Source organism: Panthera pardus, unplaced genomic scaffold, assembly GCF_024362965.1.
Source record: "Panthera pardus isolate Hobbes unplaced genomic scaffold, ASM2436296v1 HiC_scaffold_2, whole genome shotgun sequence".
Lineage (NCBI taxonomy): Eukaryota > Metazoa > Chordata > Mammalia > Carnivora > Felidae > Panthera > Panthera pardus.
The window spans coordinates 123,965,756-123,984,282 of NW_026526765.1; the positions used below are offsets into that span (position 1 = coordinate 123,965,756).

Here is an 18,527-nt window from a genome sequence, read left to right on the forward strand (position 1 = left end):
CGGATGCTGCACGCGCCCGCGCTCGCCCCGGGATACAAGCTGAGCCGAACTCACGTGCGCTGAAGCATCCAATGAGTGCTGTAGTACCTCGGTTTCCACCACGCCTTGCGCACATGCGCCTTAGGCGTGCGGCAGGATGCTAGCTGCGCAGGCGCAGCAGGCTCCTCCTCTCACGCAACTGACGCAAGGCCTCTGTAATCGGTTCGCAATTTATCCGTGTGACCTTGAGTCTTTCCTGTTTTCGAGGACCGGGGCTGCCCAAAGTGCTGCCTTTAAACCTCTCCTAGCCCTCTCGCCACTTACTGAGCCCAGACCTGCTGCAGCCGGAACGAAAGGTCATACTTTTTCCAGCCATCATGCTGCGATGCGTATTAGCCATGTGCTCTAACTCAGGGAGTAGGGGTCCCATACTCTCTGGTCAGGCAACCCGGGCGACGCTTCAGCGGAAGAGTGGTCCTCCAGGCGTCAGCAACTAGCCCCCACCCCCCCCACCCCACGTGGTTGGAGGTTTCCAGAAGCGCTACCACTACTGCGCCGCGCTGCTCCGGCCGTCCGAGCGCATTTGCTGCTTCGTACTTCCACCATCTAGCCGCCATGATAAGTGCCAGCCGGGCCGCAGCAGCTCGTCTCGTCGGCGCCGCGGTCTCCCGGGGCCCCACAGCCGCCCGCCACAAGGTGAGGGACTGCTGGGCCTCCTCCGGGGGGGCTCACGGCCTTGACCTGCTACGGCAGGCCTAGCCGTTCGGGGACAGAATTGTGCAGCAGAGATCAGGATGGGGAGAAGGTAACTGGCCTTGAGTAATCTCTGTTACGGATTCAGGGCCTAACTCAGGGTTTTCTCCTTCCATGTCTCGGGCTCTGCTGAGTCACACCTCTTGCGAGAGAATAGTTTTATTCTAGGAAGTAACGGGTAGTGGTCCTGACGGCCCGTTCACTTGCTGATTGGACGGGTTTGGCCTTGGGGGCGAGGGACGCAATTTTAGTTGGGAGGGAACCGATATTTTAGCCATTACTTACATATACAAGTCGAAGGACGAGTGTTCGCCTCCTCTAAAATACAGCGTGTGCAAGGACCCCGTAATCATGAAAAGGAGGATGAAAAGCCATTTCAGTAAATCAGAAGTTAGGTGCAGATTTTCTTGCTTAGGAACATTTGTATGTAGTTCTCTAAGAGTCTTTGGTGTACGGTTGGTTGTACTATTTGTTATTTCCACGTACCAACAATGGAGTGGTTGCTCATTATCCAAACATATCTTTGGAGAGCGGGAACTGTGTCTCTGCACTCAGCATGGGGTTAAAAAGAAGACTTGGAAGTATCCTGAGATTAGATTTGATCCTGGTTGGAGGCAACTTCTGAATTTTTTTCTCTAAACTGACTGTCCAAGATTGCCAGTCCTAGTCCCCTTAAATCATTTGCTTGGCAAACTCTGGAAATGTTTCTGAATGATTTAAATCTGGAGCTACAATACATACCTACGTGGGGCTTTGGTACCTGTACACTGCTGCTGACAGTGAAATTAAGAAATATCTGAATAGTGTTTTGTACTGGTGATTCTCAACCAGGAACAGTTTTGCCTCCTGAGGGTATATTTGGTAATATCTGGAGATAATTTGTTACACCTTGGGGAACCTCCTGGCTTCTAGCAGGAGAGACACAGGACGCTGCTAAAAGTCCTACAGTAAACAGAACAGTGCCCCACAACAGATTTGGTTCAGAAATCCATAGGGCCAAGGTTGAGGAACCCTGTTACAATGTAATTCAAGACAATTTTATGTGTACTTTTTTCTCCTGGGTCCTTTAGAAATTTCATACTTGATTAAATTTGTTTGGTGTTTAAGTGGCACAGTATCTCTTATACGTAAGATCTTGTTTTACATATACCGTTACCAGAATGAAACTTCATATTCTTCAGAAGAATAATGGGAACAGGCTCTGGTTTTAATGTTGGTTGATTTTTTTTTTTTTTTTTTTTTTTTTTTAGGATGGCTGGAATGGCCTTAGTCATGAGGCTTTTAGAATTGTTTCAAGGCGGGACTATGCGTAAGTCTAACTTTATTTTCTGTAAGAGATAATAAATGTTAAACCCTACAGTGATGGTCTCTAAATTTGTGACTAACTCTTACACTGAGAAAAAAGTGATGTTTCTGCTTTAATTTATAGATTCTGTAGTGTGCCGTGCTTGCTTCGGCAGTACATACACTAAAATTGGAACGATTCTGTAGTATGCCATTATTCCCACAATATCAAGTATTATTTATTTTTGCAACCATTCTGGAAACCACTATTATGGTAAAAATAACCATAGCATTATTTTATATGTGTTGCAGATCAGAAGCAATCAAGGGAGCAGTTGTTGGTATTGATTTGGGCACTACCAACTCTTGTGTGGCAGTTATGGAAGGTAAACAAGCAAAGGTGAGCACTATTGGAAGTTCTGGATCGTATATTAGTAGTCAGTAGTCTATCTGGCTTTCTCGGCCCTGTGGCTTAGATAAGGGGTATTTTAAAAGCTGCATTTAAGTTCTTAAGATTGTTTTGAGGTGAACTTTTATGCTTAATTGCAATGTGCTGTAAAGTGAATGGATTTGACTTATTAGGATTTAAATGTGTCCTAGTATAAAGACTATTAAGTTACTATTAGTACCAATTGGTATGACTTGCGTTGTTGATTATTTCTGTAATCAGAGTCCTACATTTCTGTAAGTCAGTTGAACCATGGTTAGAGGTACAGGAAGAGTCTAGAAGCAAGTGAAGCTCCACATAACACATAGGCTGCATCTTAGAAGCTCTTGCTATGGTAGAGGTTGTTCCCCTGAAGGACCTCCTTAGTTCACAAAACAGTTTATTCCCACTGGGTTCTTCTCAAGATTTAGAGTTGGGATTTCTGAATGGTTTCTTGGCAGTTTCTTTTACCTATGCATGAAACTTGTAACCAGCACAAAAAAATTTAGAAGTAGATTTAATTCCCCCATATGGAAAGAAGGATGATCTGGTTTCAATATCTTAGTAGGAAAGGTGTGATTTATATTATCTTTCCATTTTTTTGTTTTTAGTTGTAACTTGTTTCAAAGTGAAGGACTAAAAATACTTTAAACATCTACATCTGTCTCCAGTAGTAGGTACTTGCTATATCAGCATTCACAGAGCAGAAAAGCATGGTTATTAGTGCTGTACTTGAACGTTTGTTTTGTGATTTGGCAGCAGTTTTGTGTCTTTAAATGATTGATAAAAAAAAAAGTGGTGACTAGAACCTCATTCTTTGTCTTACTTTGGGAGTTTTAGGTGCTAGAGAATGCTGAAGGTGCCAGAACCACCCCTTCAGTTGTGGCCTTTACAGCAGATGGTGAGCGACTTGTTGGCATGCCAGCCAAGCGACAGGCTGTCACCAACCCAAACAACACATTCTATGCCACCAAGCGTCTCATTGGCCGGCGATATGATGACCCTGAAGTACAGAAAGACATGTAAGTAATAGGAAAAGCATAGTTATTTCCAGAGGCCACACATAGGAATGGTTTCAGCAAAATCCTTGGAGCATCTGACCTTAGTAATTGTACATATTGTCCCTAGAGGCATGTCCTGCCCTACTGAAAGGATACCTCCTTCAAAAACATTAGCTTTTGCCTTCACATATTAGGTCTTTTCCATGTATTGATGTGACACGAAGATTTGGCTAGTCATTTTTGGACCATGTAAATTGGTGTTAAATTCATAAGGCCACATCATGTGCGAATCAGCTGTTTTCAGAGTCTTTCCGTGCTAAAACACCTATCCCTGCTTTATTCCTTTTCATGGCCAACAACTTGTATGAACATACAGTTGATCCTTGAACAACACAGGAGATAGTGGTGCCAACCTTTTATACAGTTGAACATCTGTGTATAACTTCTGACTTCCCAGAAACTTAGCGACTAAAAGCCTGCTGTTGACCAGAGCCTTACTGATGACATAAGGAGTTAATTAACACTCATTTTGTGTGTTGTGTATGTTATATATCATATTACAACAAAGTACATTAGAGAAAAATCATAAGGAAGAGGAAATATGTTTATAATACTTTATATAGATTCAAAAATATCCACATATAAGTGGACTGGTGGAGTTAGAACCTCTGTTAAGGGTCAGTTGTATACAGCATTTTGTTTGTCAGTTAATGAGCATTTGAGGGCTATTAAGAATACTACCATAGGGGTACCCAGCTGACTCAGAAGAGCATGCAACTCTTGATCTTGGGATTGTGGGTTCAAGCTCTATCTTGGGTGTGGAGATTACTGAAAAGAATAAATAAACTTAAAGAATACTGTTATAAATTCATGTACAGGTTTTTGTAAGGATGTGTTTTCATTTCTTTTTTTCTTGGTAGATTCTTAGTAATGGACTTGCTGGGTCATTGGTAACTCTTAAAAAATTTCCAAAGCAGGGGCACAAATCTTTAGTTTGGTGGAAAGAATCTTCAGGTGTAACCAGGATGTTTTTAGATGTTAATGATTGCTTTCTAAACGTTTTCATTAAATGGATTTCTTAAGTCGTCATTTTTTGGCCATGGATCTCTTGGGATGAAAGATGGACATTCATGATATATGGTAGCCTTGTCATGGTAGGTTGCACTGGCACATTTTTATCAAATAAAATTTTTGTGTCTTTCAGTAAAAATGTGCCCTTTAAAATTGTCCGTGCCTCCAATGGAGATGCCTGGGTCGAAGCTCATGGAAAACTCTATTCTCCAAGTCAGATTGGAGCATTTGTGTTGATGAAAATGAAAGAGACTGCAGGTGAGAAGGTTTGGTTCCTATCTGTCAAGTTTGAAGAACTGGATGGTTCCTAACTTATATACTCCAGTGTCCCTTGTGTGAGTCTGGGGTGAATATTATGCAGAAAACCTAGAATTGGCAAAATTTTGTTACTCTTCACATTTTCCCTACATACTGAATTTGTCCTCAAAGTTTTCCTAACAGGGCTTATTTATCTTCTCCAATATAGAGGAGTGGTGTTCTGTATTGAAAGCTGAAAGACTACATATTAACCTTTTGGCTCTCTTGGTAAAACTTCGTATTTGGAGAAATTCGTGGCTATTTTAAGTCTAAGAATAGGTCGTTATAGCTGCTGAACCTTCACTGGGTGAAGATCTCACTGGGTGAGATCTTGGGTTTTCAACCATTGATTTAATTGGAGCATTTTCCTACAGGGTTTCTCTGTGTTAGGTCACATGCAGAAAAAAACTGATGAGCGCTGTCTGTGGCTCCAGGATGACGACCCAGGTTGTTAGGCTCCATTAGTAATTCTTTTGTTTATTATTATTTTCAATTGTTTTTTTATGTTTATTTATTTTTGAGAGAGAAGGAGAGACAGAGCGTGAGCAGGGGAGGGGCAGAGAGAGAGGGAGACAAAGAATCCGAAACAGGCTCCAAGCTCTGAGCTGTCAGCACAGAGCCTGACAACGGGGCTCGAACTCATGAACCGCGAGATCATGACCTGAGCCGAAGTTGGACGCTCAGCCGACTAAACCACCCAGGCACCCCTACATTAGTAATTCTTTTACCTGTTTCATAGGACAGAATGTCATGAATGTATTTCATTTTTTTATTCTTTTCTAGAAAATTACTTGGGGCATACAGCAAAAAATGCTGTGATCACAGTTCCAGCTTATTTCAATGACTCCCAGAGACAGGTGAGTTCATTTGACATTCTGAAAATATCAAGACTGTATTGATGATATTTAGGACACAAGGTGGAAAATGCTTTTTTCTTTTTTTTTAGGCCACTAAAGATGCTGGCCAGATATCTGGACTAAACGTGCTTCGGGTAATTAATGAACCTACAGCTGCTGCTCTGGCTTATGGTCTAGACAAATCAGAAGATAAAATGTAAGTTTGTGCAGTAAACTCCACCCAGGTTTGTGGGACTTCACCTATGGAAGTACTGGGCTGTGATCATTTTTCCCCCCTTAGCATGCATATTGGCAAGTATTTGTTCAAAAGTATGGTTTTGGGAATGTCTGGCTGGACCATTTGGTTGGGCATGCGACTCTTGATCTTGGGGGTGTGAGTTTAAGCCCAACACTGGGCATGGAGCCTACTTTAAGGAAAAAGTGATTGAATATCGTCAATTTTGCTTTATTTTTTTAATGTTTATGTTTTTTGAGAGCACGCAGGAGCGGGGAAGGAACAGAGAGAGGGAGACACAAAATCTGAAGCAGGCTCCAGGCTCTGAGCTGTCAGCACAGAGTCCATCGCGGGGCTTGAACTCACAGACCCTGAGATCATGACTTGAGCCAAAGTCGGACGCTTAACCGAGCCACCCAGGCACCCCAGTTTTAAAATGTATTTCAGCTCTATATTTTACAGTTAGCTATTCGTGCCACATGTTCATATACCTGTCACTTAGGCAGTTATCCAATTTTATAATTAACTATAGTACAGGGAAAATAATCAGGTTTATGTTCCTTTGGTTGTTAAAATTTATACCCTAGTGATAGGTGTTCTCCCTTAAGACCACCTCTTTTGTCTTTCTAGAATTGCTGTATATGATTTAGGTGGTGGAACTTTTGATATTTCTATCCTGGAAATTCAGAAAGGAGTGTTTGAGGTGAAGTCTACCAATGGAGACACGTTCTTAGGTGGTGAAGACTTTGACCAGGCCTTGCTGCGACACATTGTGAGGGAGTTCAAGAGAGAGGTTGGTTACCAGTATAGTTCATATGTAGACATTGGGATGGTGAGAATTTCTTTATTTAGATGACTATTTGCTTTATGACTTTTTGCCCTTAATAGAACATGGAACAGCACTGAAAGAATTGCATTTCAGTTTCACAGGTAGACTGAACCATTCTGGTTGTTGTAGCTTTAGCTTGGGAATCCACAACAGGTTGAAGAGGGTATGGTACTCTGTATAATATTGGAAGAGGAATTCTGGGCACTCCTATTTGGATCCAGAACCCAATGGCTCGAAAGAACTAAGATTAGATCAGCCCTCTGGCTCCAGACACAATTTGAAGAATAAGATTTCTTTTTCCTACAGACTTTTAAGGGCAGTGAGTGATTCATGTTTGTTTATAAAGACAGGGCTTTACTTTAAGTTATCATACCTTATCGTTGTAGTCTAAATAGTATTCGTCACCTCATTAACGTTAGTATTACGTGTTTTCATTTTGTAGACGGGGGTTGATTTGACCAAAGACAACATGGCACTTCAGAGGGTTCGGGAAGCTGCTGAGAAGGCTAAGTGTGAACTCTCCTCATCTGTGCAGGTGGGATGTGGATGAGTCCCAACAGTCTTAATGTTTCCAGCCTTAGTTTATTTGAATAGCATATTCTTGGTGCAATTTCTATCTAATCTTTTATAGTTTTATAGGTGGCAGTAAAAGCCTGTCCATGAACAAAGGAACAGTGTATTTTTGTTTGGTTTTGGTTTTGGTTTTTCTTAGAAGTTTATTCTTAGTACACAAGCACAGGAGGGGAGGAGAGAGAATCCCATGCAGGCTCCACACTCAGTGCAGAGCTCGACATGGGATCGATCTCAACATCATGAGATGCAGGGCTTGAACCCATGAGCCATGAGATACAACCTAAGTCTAAGTGGGACACTCAACCTACTGAACTACCCATGTACCCCTAAAGATACTGATTTAAAAAAAAATTTTTTTTTACATTTATTGATTTTTGAGAGAGAAACACAGAACACAAGCATGGGAGGAGCAAAGAGAGAAAGAGGGAGACACAGAATCTGAAGCAGGCTCCAGGCTCCAAGCTGTCAGCGCAGAGCCTGATGTAGGGCTTGAATTCACGTACTGTGAGATAATTACCTGAGCTGAAGTCGGATGCTTAACCACCTGAGCCACCCAGGCACCCCAAGATTCTGATTTTAAAATCTAGATTTAGTAGTGTGCAAAATGGGAATCACTAGCCTAGAAATAATAGGTTTCTCTCATAATTGCTAATGTCTTCACTTAAGACATGTCTTTGTGTGAGTCTCTAATTGTCTCATTTAATTATTTGGATCAGCAATCCAGAAAGTGAGCTATGAAACCTGGCTGAAGGCTGGGGTATATACACTTGGGCACATTTATTTCTGTTAGCATTAGAGTTGCTCAGCATCTGTTTAAGTGTTAGGCTGTGTTGCTCCAGTTCTGAGAGGTGAAGCTTCACTTTGCCTTAGGCATTAATAATAGAACTATATGAACATGGTAGTTGAAAGGCAAATTTGTTTCTGGTTTCTCAAGTGGCAGCAGGAAAGCGGAGCATGTCACTCCTTGAGTTGATGATTTGATCACCCGTACTGAGTGATCCAATGTGGAAAAACTTGGTTTTTGTTTTTTGGGTTTTTTTCTTTTGAACCTGGATTTTTTTTTTTTTTTTTTTTTTTTTTTTTTTTTACGTTAAAAAAATTTTTTTTTCTTTCAATTTGTTTTGAGAGAGTGCAAGCAGGGGAGGGGCAGAGAGAGAATCCCAAGCAGGCTTCTTTCAGAGCAGAGCCCGATAAAAGGCTCATACTCAAGAACCACAAGATCATGACCTGAGCCAAAATCAACACTTGGACACAACTGACTGAGCCACTCAAGTGCACCTTAAAGAAATGTTTTTTAAAGTAGCTATGATGAGTTATACAAGAGTTATCCATGGTGTTAATGGTGTTACTTTATCCCTGCTGTCATACAGAGTGGCAGAACTTTGCAACATACAGTGGTTAGGATTAGAATTAAACTATGGGATGCCAGAAGATAGCTTAAAATTCGTCCCAGGAGTTGACAATTTGTGGAGGGTGACGTTGGTTTTTACTGTGACTGTATCTTACTGGTAGAGTTTGGATTGTTTTCCAGCATTTTGATATTACAACAAAGTTTGTTCAGCATTCTTGTATGTTAATATTTGTGCATGTGTAATTGTAAATCTCCAGAATAAATTCCTAGAAGCATTACCTCTGTGGGTTTACAGTGTGGTGTGGAGAGATAGGTATTAATTAGGACGTGAGATTAACAACAGTCAAACCAGAAGTAATGTGATAGGTTAAGAGTGGCTCCCTAGGCAGACTGCTGGGATTCAAGTCCTATTTCATCACTTACTATCTGTGGCCTTAGGTAAATTATTTAACATTTCTGTTTTCTTACCTACAAAATGAGAATAATAGTGCCAGTTTCTCTCTTTGATTTGTGAGGATTACTAAATTGAAACGTGTTTAGGACATGTTATAAATAGTATTCTATAGTAAGTTACTAATGTGGTAAAAAAACAAAGTTTGGTTTCTAATTGTAAGAGAAAGCTGACAGAGGTGTTTGACCTCACAAGGAGTGCTCGGTGAGATGAGTTGATCAGGAAAAGATACTAGGACAAGTAAGTATGAGGCTCTGAGAAAAGGCTAGTGTGTTCGAAGAGCAGATAGGCAGGGTAACTGCAGAACCTGAGGGTAGAGGCTTGATAGATTTGGGATCTGGGTCTATTCTGAGAAGAGGGAATATAAACCAGTGAAAACTTTTTTTTTTTTCTTTTTTTAAGTAGTGCCTACATCCAACGTGGGGCTCAAACCCACAACCCCAAGATCAAGAGTCGTATGATCCGCCTACTGAGCCACCCAGACACCCTAGTGAAAACCTAAATTAAGGGCAGTAACATGGCCAGATATGGGTTTGTGAAAAGTGCTCTGGCAGAGGTGGAGTGGAAATTTGTTTGGGGTCAGGAGGGGTCCTGTAGCAGAGGTAGCCTGAGTGGAAGTGGGAGAACATTGGGAGGCTGTAGCACATGGTCAGGTGGTGGTGAGAGGAAGGACTTGGACTGGAGTGAAATGGAGGTAGTGTTGAATTTGAGAAGCGACAAAGCTTAGTGACAAACTGGGTTTTGAGGATTGAGAGTCTGGAATTGTTCAGATTGTCATTACCATACAGCATATAGAATTGCATTGATACAATGTCCGTGTGTGGGCTTTTACAATTAAATAAAAATTTAAAATTGCATTCCTCAGTTGTATTGCCTGTATTTCAAATGCTGAGCCATACGTGGCTAGTGGCTGCTAAATTGAACAGCACAAATACAGAACATTTCCATTGCCACAGAAAGTTCTGTTGGATTTCATTGGTTTAAAGTTTGCTTGGTTGTTTTTTTTTGTTTTGAGAAAGCACAAGTGAGTGAGGGGCAGAGAGAGAGAGAGAATCCCGAAGCAGGGCTCTAGCTCACCCGATGTGGGGCTGGAACTCAGGAACACTGAGACCATGACCTGACCTGAAGTCAGATGCTTAACCAACTGAGCCATCCAGGCACCCCCTGGATTGCATTAGTTTAGCTAATTTAATTGTTTTTGATTTAGTTTATTAATAATGTTGCAAAGAAAGAAGGAAATCGTCAGTGGTGTTCTTTACACTTGATCTTAGCCAAAAGGCTGAGAAGTGATGGATGGTGTTCTTTAAAGCAATACTCAGTAGCACTGTTCCTACAAAAGATGTGTTAACTCGTTCACTATTTATTAAGCATTTAAATGCCAAAAGTAGTTTACCTGATGAGAGATGGTAATGGGTTTGCTCCCTTTCAGTCTGTTTCCTGCCAGCCTTGCTTCAGCCTTGCTTTGATATGAAATTGGAGGGGAGGTACAATTTTGTTCCTGAGGGTCCACGTTGAGACGTGTTTCCGCATGTTTAGTGAGGAGTTTGGTTAGTCTAAATAGTCTGAATGTAGGCCCTATTAGGATACCTTTATTATGGTATGGCTATAGCAGCGTTTGCTGCTTTCCATGAATGTGATGGCAGTAAAGTCAATCCTGGTGTAGGTATCTTTAGTATTTCTGTAGCTTCCTTACCATCTTCCTGAAACTTAGAAAGCCTTGGCTTGAGGCAAGTTATTTGGTTCAGAGCATGCTTTTGACTTACTTTTTGTGTGTGTACATTTTTAAGTTTATTTTGAGAGCGAGAGAAAGCGTGAGCAAGGGAGGGTCAGAGAGAATCTCAAGCAGGCTCCACACTGTCAGTGCAGAGGCCAGCATGGGGCTCGAACCCACAAACTGTGAGATCATGACCTTAGCCAAAGTTAAGGGTCATAGATACTTAACCGACTCAGTCCCACTATTTCATTCTTCATTGTTGATAACAGATTCTAAAATTTTTGCCTCTGGGAAGATCATAGGTTGAATCTTTTTAATTTTGAAAAGGAGGGGTAGTGTAAATGAGCAAGGGGCAGTGAGAGAATCCCAGGCACAGAGCCAGGCGCAGGGCTCGACCTCCTGAACTCTGAGATCATGACCTGAGCAGGAGTTGAATCTTAAAGAGTCATTGTGTTTGTGGCTGTTCCTTCAAAGTGGGTTTACTCTCTCTATAGCTTTCAAAGTCTTCCTCGTGAGGGTATGGTCTTATTTTAATTGAAGTAATAAAGAAACGTCACCAGTATTGCTTTCCCTGCTACCTTTGCAGACCGACATCAATTTGCCATATCTTACGATGGATGCTTCTGGACCCAAGCATTTGAATATGAAGCTGACCCGGGCTCAATTTGAAGGGATTGTTACGGATCTAATCAAGAGGACAATTGCCCCATGTCAAAAAGCCATGCAAGATGCAGAAGTCAGCAAGAGTGACATAGGAGAAGTGATTCTTGTTGGTGGCATGACTAGGATGCCCAAGGTATGGACCCATGGAATCCTTGGCATGGAAAGCAGAGAGGGCAAGCACATAATGTTTTCTCTGGATAGATGATTTGTGTAGGAACATGAGTACATGGCCTTTCTGCCACAGTGACCTGAAGGGATCTTTGAACGCAATTTATGCCCTCACTAGAGGTCTTTTGTGGCCTCTTTTTAAAAGGGTTTCAGAAAAAGGATCAGGAAGGGCAAAATGTCTTTGGGTGGTAGCATGGAAGATCCTGAACTTCATTCTTGGGATATTTTTATAAACCAAGTATTTCTCAAAGTTGGAGATCAGAGATAGCTTAAAACCTTGGTACTATCTAGTCTCTACATGCAGTTTTGGATACATGTGTTTACAGCATAATATTTTGGGTTTCTAACTGCATCACCTCAACAGAGATTTGTGCGATGATGCATATTATTTATCAACACATCATTCTGATAAGATAGGTGTGTGGAAAACTAATGACTGAGCACAACCTGTTGAAGGTGTCATTTTTGCTGTATAGCTTGAATAGAATAGTAATTTCCTTTGGAGTTCATGGGCTTAGGAAAATCTGCACAGAGTAAACATGGAGAAAAAAATGGAGGCTTTGGACCAGGAAAATATCTTTATGTTAACAAATTACCCCAGATGCTGTTTAAGTAGCAGTTTTTTCTAACATTAGTAAAATAAGCTGGAGAGAAGAACATGCCTCACATTAGCAACAATGTTGAATTATTGAATTAGCACTGCTCTTTTAAGGTGGTTTTTAGTTGATCTGTAGAAGGGGAATTGAACTATATCTAAGTCTTGATGTCTTGCAGCCTGTATTTCTAATTTAATATGTTGTATAGGAAACCCAGTAACAAAAGTTAAGCAGCTCCTTCTCAAATTTAAAAGGACAAAATGGGGCGCATGGGTGGCTCAGTCCGTTTTGCGTCTGACTCTTGATTACAGCTCAGGTTATGATCCCAGTGTCGTGGGATTGAGCCCCGCCTCATACTCCACGCTGAGCATGGAGCCTACTTGAGATTCTCTCTCTGCTCCTCTACCCTGGTGGAACTGTCTAAAAATAAATAAAAAATTTTTAAAAAGGGCTATGACTGATGCTCAAGTAAAGGATATGAGTGTTGCCCGTATTTGACACACTGAGGTCATTAAGAAGAACTCAAATATGAAATAGTAACGTGAGTGAACATTCTTGGATCTGAAGCAGCTTATCCTGAGATTTGTTGTGGTCTTGGGACACATGTGCTCTTTTACCCTTCCCAAGGGTAGCTGCCCTTGGTAGTGGGTGACGGGTTCTTTTTTCTTGGTGGCTTAGGTTCAGCAGACTGTACAAGATCTCTTTGGCCGAGCCCCAAGCAAAGCAGTCAATCCTGATGAGGCTGTGGCCATTGGAGCTGCCATTCAGGGAGGTGTGTTAGCTGGTGATGTCACAGATGTGCTGCTCCTGGATGTCACTCCCCTGTCTCTGGGTATTGAGACTCTGGGAGGTGTTTTTACCAAACTTATCAACAGAAACACCACTATTCCAACCAAGAAAAGCCAGGTAAGAGTCACCTACTCCTCCGTTGTCACAGAGAATATAGGTTCTGTGAGGGACATGATTATACCCACTTTTTTTAGTTTTTCCTAGGACATTTTGCTTTTTGTTTTTGAGTCCATACTAGGTGAATGTGGGTGCTAAGAATCTTGCTTTTTGTTCTCTTTTTTTGTTGGTTCCTGAATATGTTCTCCTTACCTGTTAGCTAGCAGTAATTTTAGGGAAGGTATCAGTGGTGTCTTTCACCGTATTAAAATAACTTTCCAAAAGGAGCTTCATCGTTTGGGACTAATTTCCTTGTTTTCTTCTGTTCTCAAAGGCAATAAAAAGAATGGCCTGGCGAAGATTAGGGGAGGGTGCTTGTCTTATGGGTGAATGATGGAGATGCTGAGATACCAAGCCAGGGCTATCTGGACAATGGCTTGCTAGTCTTAGATTCTGAATTGTTTACTGACTTTCCCAATTTGTTTTTCTGAAAAGCTGTTATAGCTAATGGCTGTTGCTATTTGTTCAGTGATGTATTGCCAATACATCATTCTGAAGAAAACTATGTGGTGACTTCCTGTGACTGAGCATAAAATACATGTCATGTCTCTGACCTCTTTCCTCAAATGAGCATGTTTCAACATCCCATTTTCTTTAGCTCCTTTTGAGGACGCCTTTGCTAATGCTGCTGCATCTTTGTTTAGTGCATTTGCTTAGCTGAAACAATAGCTACTGTATACTCTTTGGCTGTACTAATCCTATTCCCCTGCAAAAACAAAAGCCTTTGTTCTGAACATGGGATTCTTAAGTGTTGAGATGGGAATTTCTTTCTTTGGCTTGCACTTTTCTAAGGGGAGTAGCCTAAAAAGACTGCCAACCCAGAGTTTTTTTTCTCTCTTAGGTGTTTTCTACAGCTGCTGATGGTCAGACTCAAGTGGAGATTAAAGTGTGTCAGGGTGAGAGAGAGATGGCTGGAGACAACAAACTTCTTGGACAGTTTACTTTGGTAGGTATCAGGAATCCTGAGTACTTTGCTTTTTCTATAAACTTAGACTAAATTATAATTCTTAATAACATTACCAAAACTAAAACACAGGGACCTTGTCTGTGTTACCTTAGTTCGGTGTACAGATGAATTTTGCAACTGGATACCCATGGCTTCAGTTTTTCCTGAAAGTTTTGCTTGTTCCTGATGCCTTAGGAAGTTGGTAAATATAAGAGCTAGGGAAATAGAATGTTAGTTAGGAAAAATTCCCCAATTATTAATTTAAGGCATTTGATATTGGCTCCTAGTGAGCATTGTTTATTGGTTCTTAGTGAACAATGATGGACAGTTTTCCTCTCATTCAGCGTGTCCCTTAGGTATACACGGTCATTATGGTTACTTGCTGTAGCCAACTTCACTGGCTTAAGCCCTGGTTCTTTCAGGTAGTAATGAAACTACTATTCTTATTTATAAATGTGTGTTTTTATACATTTTAAGTATTGTTTGTTGCTCCCAGGAACAAGTTACTTTACCCAGAGACTGTATATATAGGTTTGGAAATAGGGCACCGGACCTCTTGAGAGAGGAGCTTTTAATGCTGCATATTTCTCTATTTTAGATTGGAATTCCCCCAGCCCCTCGTGGAGTCCCTCAGATTGAAGTTACATTTGACATTGATGCCAATGGGATTGTACATGTTTCAGCCAAAGATAAGGGCACAGGACGTGAGCAGCAGAGTAAGTGTTCTTATTTATCAGACTCTAAGAGACAAGGGACCTTGAAGTTCCTCTGAGAACTAGACCTTCTAGATTGTGCATGTGTTTTCTCCGAGCCTCGGGGGGATTGGGGGAGGCAATGAGTCCTTTTTGCCCCTTTTCTCCTTGGTCATCAGATTCACATTAACAGATGTATTTATTACCACAAATGGGCAAGCACTGGGCTTCTGGATTGCTGAAGTTTTGGTAGGCAGGCAGAACAAATGGTCTTTGTGGATTTCAGATCCTTGGTTTCCTTCTGTTTGTTATAGGACAACGGTATTTCTCTTATTCGTAATATATATACATAATACTTCATCATCATACATCAAGATTGGCTACTCTGAACAGGAATATTTTTTTTAAGTTTTGGTGGGGTTTTGTTGTTGTTTTTCAAGTTTGAGAGAGTGCAAGCTCCAATGTGCAGAGCCTGACATGGGGCTCGAGGTCATGAATTGTTCCATTATGACCTGATCGGAAATCAAGAGTCGGATGCTTAACCAGCTGAATCATTAGGTGCCCCAGGAGTGTTCTTTTTCTTAATACAGAGAAAGAGGCAGATAATTTTATCTGGGAAGTAACAAGATGCTTTTATTTCACTCTAGTTGTGATCCAGTCTTCTGGTGGGTTAAGCAAAGATGATATTGAAAATATGGTTAAAAATGCAGAAAAGTATGCTGAGGAAGACCGACGAAAGAAGGTAACTATTTTCTGCCTCTGCAACTGGGAGGTGAAAGTGGGAGTTTGGACATGTATTGTTGATTTTCTAGTCTGTCTTTGAATCTGTCCTTGCTCTCTTTTTGTTCCTAACTTTTGTGTGGAATGCTTTTCTTACTCTCATTTCCACATCAAAATTTTTGTGTTATACAATAAGATAAAATCACTTACAGACATCCTAGACTACTTCAGACCACAGTAATTTGTCTTTATTATGTAATTATGTATCAGTATGTTCTAACTGGTTGGTTGGGAAGTCTTCATACTAAATTTATAATTTCTCCTAGGAACGAGTTGAAGCAGTTAATATGGCTGAAGGAATCATTCATGACACAGAAACAAAAATGGAAGAATTCAAGGACCAGTTGCCTGCTGATGAAGTGAGTCCTCTCTTAAAATAGTTCAAGAAGTTAGGCATTGTCACCAGTGTCAATGAAGTTTGTTTTTCTGTGTGAATCTTGATAGGAATCTAGTGGTGTTTTTGTTTCTCGGGCTTTTTATTCACATTTTTCACACAGACTTCAGTTGGGGCCATTTGATAAATAAGGAAATTGAGATACACTTTTAAAGAGGAGTTCTGTCAAGGATAGAAATTTGTTTTTTAATGTTTCTGAGTATTACTCTACATAAAATGGGATAAGAAACCCAGAGAAAGAGTTTGGTTTTGTTTTTAAGTGCAACAAGCTAAAAGAAGAGATTTCCAAAATGAGGGAACTTCTGGCTCGAAAAGACAGTGAAACGGGAGAAAACATAAGGCAGGCAGCATCTTCCCTTCAGCAAGCATCACTGAAGCTCTTCGAAATGGCATACAAAAAGGTACAAGGACATTTTGTTGAGTGAATTTGTGCCTAACTTCATCTTAATAGAACTGCTGTTAATTACTGTCACTGGTGGCACTCTACATGGCCGTTTATAGAACTGGGAATATTGGAGTTGGAAATACTCTGGCTTTCTTGACTCTGCTTTGGGAGGGGGTGGTGATGGCAGTCAAAGGGAGGGACTCACAGAAACCATCAATAGAGTACAAGAAGGGAGGGAGAGTAGAATAGGCAGGATATGCCCCCTTTTTTAGTTTATCAAAGAGCAAACTGTCCACTTTAAATGAGTTGCTCTCCAATATTTTCTTAACAGATGGCATCTGAGCGAGAAGGCTCTGGAAGTTCTGGCACTGGGGAACAAAAGGAAGATCAAAAGGAGGAGAAACAGTAATACCAATAAACTTTGGAGTCAAATTATGACGCTTGGGAGTGAAGAAACTTCCTGAGCAGAAATGGGCAAATTTCAGTCTTTTACTGTGTTTTTGCAGTATTCTATATATAATTTCCTTAATATGTAAATTCAGCAACCATTAGCTAATGATCATTTAATGAGAATTCCAACCATACAAAGTTCACAGTACTCTGTCCCTAGTTAATTTTCAACTGCATGTAAAGGGAGGGGAAGATGATTTATTGATCATTATAAAAACACTGTTTTGTGCTTTAGTAGCCATATTTTCAAGAGGTGAAACCATCTCAATAAAGAAGGTACTTACCCATAAACCTGGAATGCCCTCTCAGACCATATGGGGATGAGATCCTTCCAGTCAGTTGAAACTGCTAAACCAGCCTATGTGTATGAGGGATTCTTCAACTGAGGCCTTGCAAGGCAAGCCAGCTGTGCCATGTTGGGAGGTAGGGCAGGAGAAGGTAGATTAATGGGAAAATAGATGTTAAGTGCAGCTTTAAAAAAGGTAGTAGTAGGGCTCCCTAACTTTCCTAAGGCATACTTTTCTAGCTACCTTCTGGCCTGTGTCTGGCACCTGTATCCTTGATTGCTTTTTTGATCCAGTATGGATTTTTAAAAATAAATGAAAAGCATCTTGATCTCTTATTTATGAGAAGTGAGGTTCTGAGATTTAGCTTCAGGAAAAGGACATGAATCGTATTTCCCAATTCCCTGACCTAAAGCCATTCAACAATCTTTTTGTCTAGCATCGAAACTAGGGCTACTATTTTCAGGTTGCAAGAAGCATGTCCAATAGTAAGCCCTAGGATTTCAGTGGTTTGATAACATCAGGAACTGATTAGTGTTAAGATTCATTTCCTAACCAGTGGCTTCCAGCGGACTCCCCCCTCCTTTCATGGATTACTGCCCTCTACCATGCCCAAAGGAATGTCAGTTAAGAACATGGGCTTAGACCTCATCAGGTGTAATACCTCCTTTTATTTTGTGATTATCTAGAAGTGAAATTCGTGTATACTTAAGTCAATATGATGTTCTAATGTAGATTGTTTATACAACCACTACATTCCTGGAAAATTAAGTGTTCTTAACACCCATGTAAACACTTCTGGGGATTCATTTGAAAAATAAATTCTAGGCTCAAGTTTTCAGCTACACGAATACTTGGGAACCTTATGGGATTATATTCTTTGTGAAGGATTGTTTTATGGCATATTGGAAGATACTTAGCACCTTTGTCAGCCCTTGCCCACTGAATGCTTCTGGAGTCTCCTAATCATTGTGATACTAAGCCCCTCAAGGACTTCTAAAGCACCCCTTAAGAACTAGTGGCTTTTTATTAAAGATTTATCCTTGGCATCAGGTTAAAGCAGTGCTTGAAAAGACACTGCCTCAGCTACCCCTTGTATATTGAACACCTAGAGCAGTATTTCAATTCCTACCAGTAAAACTGATGGTGCAAACCTTCAAAGACAAAAGGTTTTTTATTTTGCAAATAGTCTCCTTTTTGTGGTGACAACTGCTTGATAGGTTCCAAAAGAAACTTGTGGTTTCCCTTCCTAAGGGATCTTACCAATTATCCTAAATGTGCTTCTTAATTATCCTAATGTGCTTCTTGCCTAATCTAAAAAAGTCAAATTTTAATGACCATCAAAGTACATCCAGAACCACCTTATCCACTTCTACCACTTAGTATAATTTACTAGTTGGATTCTTCTAAGTAGTTTTCCCAA

The 18,527-nt window shown here is 40.7% G+C and overlaps 1 protein-coding gene and 2 non-coding genes across 3 annotated transcripts; all 3 read left to right on the forward strand.

Moving 5' to 3' along the window:
* The first annotated feature begins 487 nt into the window (after positions 1-487).
* Positions 488-17,982, forward strand: HSPA9 (heat shock protein family A (Hsp70) member 9). Its single transcript, XM_019424317.2, has 17 exons — positions 488-675; positions 1,983-2,041; positions 2,329-2,416; positions 3,284-3,465; positions 4,649-4,773; positions 5,596-5,669; positions 5,759-5,865; positions 6,514-6,676; positions 7,155-7,247; positions 11,388-11,597; positions 12,907-13,134; positions 14,015-14,119; positions 14,718-14,835; positions 15,459-15,553; positions 15,858-15,950; positions 16,246-16,386; positions 16,702-17,982. The coding sequence occupies exons 1-17, from the start codon at positions 595-597 to the stop codon at positions 16,777-16,779; spliced, it is 2,040 nt and encodes a 679-aa protein (XP_019279862.1). The 5' UTR covers positions 488-594; the 3' UTR covers positions 16,780-17,982.
* Positions 12,003-12,077, forward strand: LOC128778463 (small nucleolar RNA SNORD63). Its single transcript, XR_008424049.1, has one exon. It is a non-coding gene; the product is annotated as a small nucleolar RNA SNORD63 (small nucleolar RNA).
* Positions 13,637-13,705, forward strand: LOC128778464 (small nucleolar RNA SNORD63). The gene has a single exon (XR_008424050.1). It is a non-coding gene; the product is annotated as a small nucleolar RNA SNORD63 (small nucleolar RNA).
* Positions 17,983-18,527: the final 545 nt, after the last annotated feature.

What these genes read in the sequence shown, in the direction of transcription:
- HSPA9 (XM_019424317.2), top strand. Translation starts at nt 595, where the DNA reads ATGATAAGTGCCAGCCGGGCCGCAGCAGCTCGTCTCGTCGGCGCCGCG. An exon ending in CCTGAAGTACAGAAAGACAT is followed by an intron (nt 3,466 to 4,648) that starts GTAAGTAATAGG and finishes TGTGTCTTTCAG; the next exon opens with TAAAAATGTGCCCTTTAAAA. An exon ending in GACAAATCAGAAGATAAAAT is followed by an intron (nt 5,866 to 6,513) that starts GTAAGTTTGTGC and finishes TTGTCTTTCTAG; the next exon opens with AATTGCTGTATATGATTTAG.